Source organism: Coptis chinensis, chromosome 2 (assembly GCF_015680905.1).
Source record: "Coptis chinensis isolate HL-2020 chromosome 2, ASM1568090v1, whole genome shotgun sequence".
Taxonomy (NCBI): domain Eukaryota; kingdom Viridiplantae; phylum Streptophyta; class Magnoliopsida; order Ranunculales; family Ranunculaceae; genus Coptis; species Coptis chinensis.
Window position 1 is genome coordinate 92,102,542 of NC_141457.1, and position 8,583 is coordinate 92,111,124.

The 8,583-nt window shown below is 37.0% G+C and overlaps 2 protein-coding genes across 2 annotated transcripts; one reads left to right on the forward strand and one right to left on the reverse strand.

The window, feature by feature from the left end:
- Positions 1–5,205: 5,205 nt before the first annotated feature.
- Positions 5,206–5,670, reverse strand: LOC147518959 (uncharacterized). The gene has a single exon (XM_086594044.1). It carries the CDS (start codon positions 5,668–5,670, stop codon positions 5,206–5,208), a length of 465 nt encoding a protein of 154 aa, XP_086450170.1.
- Positions 5,671–7,126: 1,456 nt separating this feature from the next.
- LOC147518960 (late embryogenesis abundant protein At1g64065-like) lies at positions 7,127–8,356 on the forward strand. The gene is made up of 2 exons (XM_086590640.1): positions 7,127–7,911; positions 8,065–8,356. Exon 1 carries the CDS (start codon positions 7,148–7,150, stop codon positions 7,865–7,867), a length of 720 nt encoding a protein of 239 aa, XP_086446766.1. The 5' UTR covers positions 7,127–7,147; the 3' UTR covers positions 7,868–7,911; positions 8,065–8,356.
- The last annotated feature ends 227 nt before the right edge of the window (positions 8,357–8,583 follow it).

Below are 8,583 nucleotides of genomic sequence, written 5' to 3' on the forward strand. Positions count from 1 at the left end.
AAGAGTGAAATGACATAACTTTTTTCCTCACCTCTATAGAAATTAGAAAGAGACCTCCACTAGTTATGGTTAAGAGTACTCTATGGTTAATATTCTAAGTTTTGAGACTAAAACAAATTAAATGAAAAAATTAAATGATATTGTTTTTGTGCATATCAATCATGTTAGAAGCAAGCAACAAATCCAAAGAAAAAGAAAATTATCATTATTGACAGTGTACAATTTAGTCTAGGCAGGGTAGCAGAATAGCTAGTTGGTTCTGTTGGTTGTTGAAATAAATTTAAGTTAAAACTGGGTAGAGTTTATTGGAGAAAGTGGATTAGCTGGTCCTCAAATACGGATTACTTTATTTCGTTCGGACGCTACATTTTTTTTTTGTTTGCCAAGAACACTCTGAATTTATGGAATTACAAGTCTAGGAATCAACTTATATTATGTAGTTTAGAACTTTAGACTCATGTTTTATAGGGTTTTAGAACTATGATGAATGCCGTAATATATATATCTCATCTTGTAACCAACAAGATTTGAATGCATTGCAGTTGGTGAACCATGCATGGAGTTAAGACCACATTGGTGGAGAGAGTAAAAAAGGAGATTCAAGAATTTTTTAACTTCCAATCGAATCGAAGAAAAGAAAAGGTTTTGGCGACAAGAAAGCGAAGTTGAAGGATATGGGCAGGTTATCAAAAACTTGATTGGGGAGATACGTTTTTCTTAACCACTCTTCCCATAAAGGCTACCCAATAGCCATGACCATCTTATGGACTTACGGTGTAAAAAAAGCTCTAAAGGTGGAGCCGTGGAGGTCAAAGAAATAGCAGATCGAGGGTGAGGAGGGGCATCAATCCATGAGGATGAACTGTTATCCCTCATGCCGAACAGGTCATTGGTCTTACATACACGGTACACCTCATTCAGATGCTGTAGGTCTAACTATCCTTCTTCTAGTCAATGAAATGGAAGGTCTTCAAGTATAAGAAATAATAAAGGAAATGGATTATTCCAATAATGGAGGCTTTCTTGAAATAAGATTTTGATGGACCAAGTATATATATATATATGATTCGATGGTTACATATATGAAAAACTAAATGGACCAAAAATTATTGGCAACTCGGGTTTTTTAGCGGTTTACTCAAAATATATGATGATGTATTCTTCTCCAAGATAGAAACAATATATAAGGGGATTACATCCTATATTATACAGGAGGAAACAATCTTATCAAGAAGGAATCTAAATGTAATCTTATAAACAGGAAACTAAATCATCCTATATTCTAGGATCACTAATAAGATCAATCTAATATTTACATTCCATATACAACTAATGCTGACACTCCCCCTCAAGTTGAGGCATAGATGTCTATCATGCCCAACTTATCGATTATACAATGGAACACCTTTCCTGAAACTGCTTTCGTAAGCACAACAACTAACTGGTTCTCGGACTTCACAAATTGAAATTGTATAACCTTTTGATCGAGGTTTTCCTTGATGAAATGGCGATCAACTTCAACATGTTTTGTGCGGTCATGTTGTACAGGATTCTGGGCAATCTCAGTGGCTGCCTTATTATCACAATGAAGATTCATAGGTTTTTCATATGCAATACCTAAATCTTTTAGGACACTCCTAATCCATAACAATTCGCATACACCTTGAGCCATACCTCTAAATTCGGCTTCTGCTTCTTGCTTCTCCAAGTGACAATATTACCTTCCACGAAAGCAAAATAACCAGATGTGAACCTTCTGCTTGTTGGATCACCTGCCCAATCAGAGTCCGTGTATCCTTCAATGTTCGAGGTACTATTTTTTTAGAACAACAACCCTTTGCCCGGAGCATTCTTCAAGTATCTCAAGATACGATATACCGCATTCATATGCAGTTCACTTGGTGCATGCATAAACTGACTGACGACACTCACTGCATAAGCTATATCCGGCCTCGTGTATGGCAGATATATTAATCTCTCAACTAACCGCTGATAACGACCCTTGTCTGTCGGAGCTTGATCTGGAAACAGTCTCAGTTGATGATTCATTTCTATAAGCATTTTGCTGGTTTGCAAGCAAGTATTCCAGTTTCGGTTAAAAGATCTATCACATATATTCGTTGTGAAAGAGAGACCCCATGTTTTGATCTAGCAACCTCGATCCCCAAGAAATAGTTAAGTTGCCCCAGATCCTTCATTTCGAATTTAGTAGCCAAATACTCCTGTAATGCTTTCATTTCACATGGGTCATCTCCTGTCAGGACCATATCATCAACATACACGATTAGAGCTGTTACCTTCCCTTCTTTGCATTTTATAAACAAGGTATGATCTAAATTACTTTGCTTATAACCGAATGCTTTCATTGTAGAAGAGAACCTCACAAACCAAGCTCTAGGTGACTGTTTCAACCCGTACAGTGACTTTTTTAGTTTATAAACTTCTCGTTTACACGAAGAACTACATCTAATGCCGGGGGGCAACTCCATGTAGACCTCTTCCTCCAAATCTCCATTGAGGAAATCATTTTTAACATCAAATTGTTTTAGAAGCCAATCTCGATTTGCTACTATTGATATGAGAATTCGAACTGTATTGATCTTTGCTACAGGTGCAAAAGTCTCTTGATAATCTACCCCATACCTTTGTGTATATCCCTTTGCAACTAACCGTGCTTTATATCTATCAATACTTCCATCTGCTTTGAGTTTCACAGTGAACACCCATCTACACCCAATTGTCTTCTTTCCAACAGGTAATGGAACAAGTTCCCAAGTACCATTACTTCGTAGTACGTGCCTCCATTTCTTCGTTTATCGCCTTTGTCCACTTCGGATATGTCAATGCATCCTGCACACTACTAGGAATAGATACAATGGATAATTGATTAATAGCAAGTGCATACGATTCTGACAACTTATGAAAAGACACATGATTGCTAATTGGGTATTTGATCTTTGCTTTAGAATCAGGTTCATATTGTTTCTTTGGGACTCCTTTATTTGATCTTTGTGAATTTTTAGGAACATCAGACACATCAGACATGGGATTATGTGTTTCATTCAACTCATCAAACACATCAGACATGGGATTATGTGTTTTATTCAACTCATCAGACAACTCATCAGACTCATCATACATTGGATTCGAAATTACCTGAGGAAGAACATTCTGGGTTTCTTCAGTTAATGGTGCAGACATGGGTAACAACTCACTCTCATTTTGCTAATTTATCGCCCCAACTAGTTCATTCACTTCTTCTAACTCTATAAACTCATCTCCTCCGCCACCTTCTTGTAGCACATTCTCATCACTAGCTAGAGCTCTCCTATTGAGGAGAAGGTTCAGAGACTCCCCTGGAGTAATAAGGTTCTAATTCCCAAAAAGAGGCATCTAAAGTCACATGTAATTTTCGGGTTTGAGGGTCATAGCACCTATATCCTTTCTGAAACTCAAAATAGCCAACAAAGACGCATCGTTTAGCACATGAATCAAGTTTATTTCACAGAGCTTTAGGGATATGAACATATACAGTACAACCAAAGACTCGGGGTTCAAGGTTTAGGAGGTGAGGAACTGAAAGTAAGGAGTGCATCTTTTGTTGGGGGGTTTGAAAGTCTATCACTCGGGAAGGTGTTCGATTAATGAGGTACACAGCAGATTTCACAGCCTCTCCCTAATAGAACCGAGGCATGTTCATGCCAAAGAGAGAGGCACAAACCATCTCCATTATTTGTCTATTCTTCTGTTCCGCCAAACCATTTTGTTGTGGAGTATAAGTGCAATAGGTCTGATGACGAATCCCATAGTGGCTGAGAAACTTGACGAGTTTGGATGCAGCTACATATTCAACACCATTGTCGGATTGCAAAACACGAATTTTTTTTTGGTACTGCGTCGTGTCTACCATTTTATGAAATTCTTGAAATGTTGTACATACATCACTCTTTGTTGTAAGCAAAGACACCCAAGTCATTCTAGTGCACTCATCAATAAATGTAACAAAGTAACGAGATTTAGAGATAGAAGGAATTTTTGCAGGACCCCAAACATCAGAGTGAATGACCCTAAAAGGTTCTGAACTTTTATTCAAACTTGGTAATTAAATAAGAAATATGATGGTTCTTAATTAGCCAGTTTACAAATGTCACAATGAAAGACTAAATCATTTTGAACGGAAAAAAGATGTGGTTGTAATTTTCTAAGATGCCCAAAAGAAAGATGTCCTAGTCTCCAGTGCCACAACCATATAGTGGCTCGAGCTTTTATCTGTGCTACTAGTATTAGATAAGATGACAGAGCCCTCTCTAGTAATGGGAGAGGTACTACCATTCGCTATAGAGATAACAGATTGGGGAGAAGGAAGAACATATTGTAACTAACCTAAGTCCCTTGTCATATGATTGGATGCACCTGTATCAATAATCCAAGTACTATTCTTAGAAGTTGTAGAAAAAACGAATGCATTACCAACAATACCTGGGTGGGCAACATTTGATGTAGGCTGCGATTTGTCTTCCTCCATAGATGTCACCATAGCTTTCCCTGCAATCTTCTTTCTCGGTTTCTTTGTGAAGTCCAACCACTCAGGGTAGCCAATGAGTTCATAACATCGCTGTTTCGAATGACCTATTTCCCCATAGTGAGCACAGACTAGGCTACCATGCTTTCCAATTGATTGAGTGTTTCGGTTTTTAGGCGAAAGTCCAAATCGAGTTTGGTTAGCCAATGAAGACAAAAGAATGAACATACCTTTTGTCCAAATAAAGTAGTAAGCTTCGGCACGGAAGCGGAATCGGTATCGATTAAAGACATGTCCTGTCTCGTTGTCACCACCACAATTACTAGAATAATGGCTTTGTATTCACACCTATAAAACCCTATTGAGCTTGCCAATGATTAATGGAGAGAAGAGGGAATGAGCATGGGAATCAAAGAGATAACCTACATTTGATTTTCTATTCCCAATATATAGGCATAAAAGGAGATATGGTTGTTGTTTATCCGGATCAATCTCTCTAAGTGTTTTAGATACACTGGAGACTTGAGTCCTTATCCAACACACATGTGGACGTACAGCCCAAGTCTTACAGCCAACATAGCCGAGCTCTCAGAGATTAGAGGAGGGCCTCCCATTGTCTGTCTCTGTTGATATTATCTTTTGACATATGCATACGTATGTTCCAAATCGAGTTTTGGATCTACTCATAAGATTTCTCCTTGAACCTGAGCAAATTCGGAGTCGAGTCCACTTAGAAAAATATGAACTCGAAGCCTAGCCATCGCAGAATGCAACTGGACCACCCCTAAATCCTTCCCCGAGATAGTCCTGTGTTCGATTTCCTGAAAAATAGCAACCAGTTCATTGTAGTATGTGGATAATGGTTGACTATTTTGCTTGGTAGAAAAAGATCTCTGATTCAATTCAAAGGTACAAGTTTCGTCCGATCCATCATAGAAGGTGTTCGATACATCCTCCCATATATCCTTGGCTGTGGGGAGACGGATAAATCTCTGCATCAGGGATGGACTCATTGAATCAATAAGCCAACTTTTGACTTTGTGATTCTCTGTAATCCATGTTCCAAGATTGGAGTCTCCGAGGTTAGGTTTTCTTGCTTCTCCGGTGAGATATCCATCCTTGTTGCGAGTGCCAATACGCATCTCCATGAGTTGAGACCATAATGAATAATTGGTCTCATCCAAATTGATACCAGTGGAAAATACAGAATTGTTTTGGTGGATAATAATCTACGGGTTCGGGGTACGTTCGGTTGATTTGGCTGTAGTGATGGCCATGAGTTATGGTGGTTGATTCAGTTGATTCGAGAAAAAAAAAAAAGGTTATATGATTCGGCTGGTGGTGGATGGTGGTTGATTCGGCTGGTTTACTGATAGTATGTTAGAATATGACTTCTATGGTTACATATATGATGATGTATTTTTCTCCAAGATTGAGGCAATATATAGAGAGATTACATCCTATACAATAAAACAATCTTATCAAGAAGGAAACTAAATCTAATCTTATGAAACAGGAAACTAAATCATCCTATATTCTTGGATTACTAATAAGATCAATCTACTATTTACATCCCAATATCCCATATACAGCTCATGCTGACACTATTGCTACATTCTACCGTCATAGTCTCATAGATAACTAGATATGATATGATTCAGAAATGAGACCTGCACATAACTTGGTTACACCCGACTATTTAAAAGAAGAATTATGGTTGAGGACTACTTCAAGGGAGTGAAGGGACTCTTTGCTCGTGGCCTCGGTGGAACATCTTATCTTGGTGTTATGAGAATTGAGAATGAGATGATTAACTGAGCTCGATGGAATCTTTCGTGATCTGCTTACGGTGCAAAATTAGTATGTAACAATAAAGTAAGTAAGTAACCTTGAATTATTCCTGTTAATTAAGAATATTTTATTTACAAGTGGTTAGAAAATTGACGAAGGCATTACGTACATAACTTTTTCTTTCCGGTGGTTTATTAGTGTGAAAGATCAATTCATATACAGAGTGGAAAATAGAATTGAATAAATGAAGAGTTTACTTTGTCTGTTGGTCGTATACAAGAAAATAATACTGCTGATTATGACAATGCGATGAGTTAGGACCAAGAATTATATAGTTCACTAGGTGGAGTACATGGAAGGTCCCATATAAATTACAATTCGATCCTCACTCTCAAGTATAAACATCATTGTACGCTGACATTCTTGACATGGCTTTTTGTTCTCAACTTTTTGTTCTTTAGCAGATTTAATTAGCAACAGAGTTATCTCAATGTGTAATTCAATGGCCACAATCTGTTATCTCTAATTCGTCAAGTAGCGAGGCAGATGTTTTTTTGGAGTGCAAATCATCACGTTCTCATCCACTAGTAAAACCTTTAACACAACAAAAGGTCGACATTCAAGTATTCAACATATCTAATACGCGTTTAAGATCAAAGTTATTAATTTAGAAAAAAATACCTCAAGTGCTTAACATATGATGACATATACTTTGCCATAAGACTTGGTATACAATAATCAAAGTTATTAATTTAGAAAAAAATACCTCAAGTGCTTAACATATGATGATGACATATACTTTGACATAAGACTTCAATAATCCAAATTAATAAAATGTCATATAATCTCATATTCCAAACACAAAATACACTTCAACCATTTCTCCTCCCCTTTGAAGAACCAACTATGGCAGAAAACAAACCTTTAGCACCATCGGGGTCTCAAACTAGACGTGATGAAGAAGGCTTCTCCGCAATATTCCAATCCAAGAAGGTTAAACAAAGGAAATACATGATAAAATGTGCTGGGTGTTGCATGGGAGGTATTTTACTTCTAGCTATACTAGTCACAGCACTTGCGCTCTCCGTTTTTCGTATAAAAGTTCCAGAAGTCAAGATGAACCGAATCACGATACCCCAGTTATTGGTGAATGGTTCAATTCCCTCTACGATAAATTTAATCACTGAAGTTGCTTTCAAGAATCCAAACGTAGCTCCATTCAAGTACAACAATGGTACTAATTTTCTGTCTTACCATGGTAACATTGTTGGTGAGGGACATACACCACCAGGTAATTCCAAGGCGCGGCGAACACAAAATATGAATATCTCAATAGAAGTGAATACCACGAAAGTTTTGGCTGATCCGAATTTTAAAAGTGAGATTGGTTCTGGGCTTTTGAAGATGAGCAGTTATATTAGATTGAGGGGACGAGTGAAGATTATTAAGATCATTAAGAAACATGCGGTTGTGATAATTAATTGTACTATTACTGCCAATATTACAGGCCAGGCAATTGTGGATCAGAAGTGCAAGAATAGAGTATTACTTTGAATTTTGATTGGTTTCATTTAGTGCTCATTGGAGAGTCTACTCCGGTAAGTGGATACGTCTGCTTGAAGAGTATTTTTGCTTTTGAAGTTTTGAGTTACGAGTATGACTTGTGAATACTAAAATATTATATATATATATATATATATATATATATATATATATATATATATATATATATTTTTTTTTTTTTTCTGTAGGGCGAAACTGGTTTGTAGTTTTGTACTTTGCAGTAGACAAAAACAGGGTTACATCACTTACATGAGTGGTTTAGAGACGATTTTGAATTTGTAAAATTCAGCAGAGCAAGTTTGTTATCTTGATAGCAATTCAACAGGTATGTGTGGTGGAAAAACGTTGGTGATATTCTTACTTGTGATTTTCCATTGAACTTTCCAAAAATGTTCACATTGTAAATATCATCTTTGTATCTATGGATGTTCTGTATTTGAACAATTTTTTTTTTTGATTGGTAAAGTCTGTTTTAAATGAGATTAGGGGGTTGTTTGTTTTTTTATTTTTAAGCATTCAGCACTGCTGAAAACTAAGTTTTCAGCATTCAGCAAAGTCAAGTTGTTTGTTTTTGTTGGAGTCTTCAGCATTCAAAGGTACCAAACCGACTTCAGCATTCCGCGTTTCTTTTCTCACTGAACGCTGAAGAAAGAGTCGCTCAAGTTAGGTTTCCACCTCTACCCTTCCATAACTTGATAACTCCAACT

Coding starts and splice junctions, on each gene's coding strand:
- LOC147518960 (XM_086590640.1), top strand. CDS start 7,148: ATGTCATATAATCTCATATTCCAAACACAAAATACACTTCAACCATTT.
- LOC147518959 (XM_086594044.1), bottom strand. CDS start 5,670: ATGGAGATGCGTATTGGCACTCGCAACAAGGATGGATATCTCACCGGA.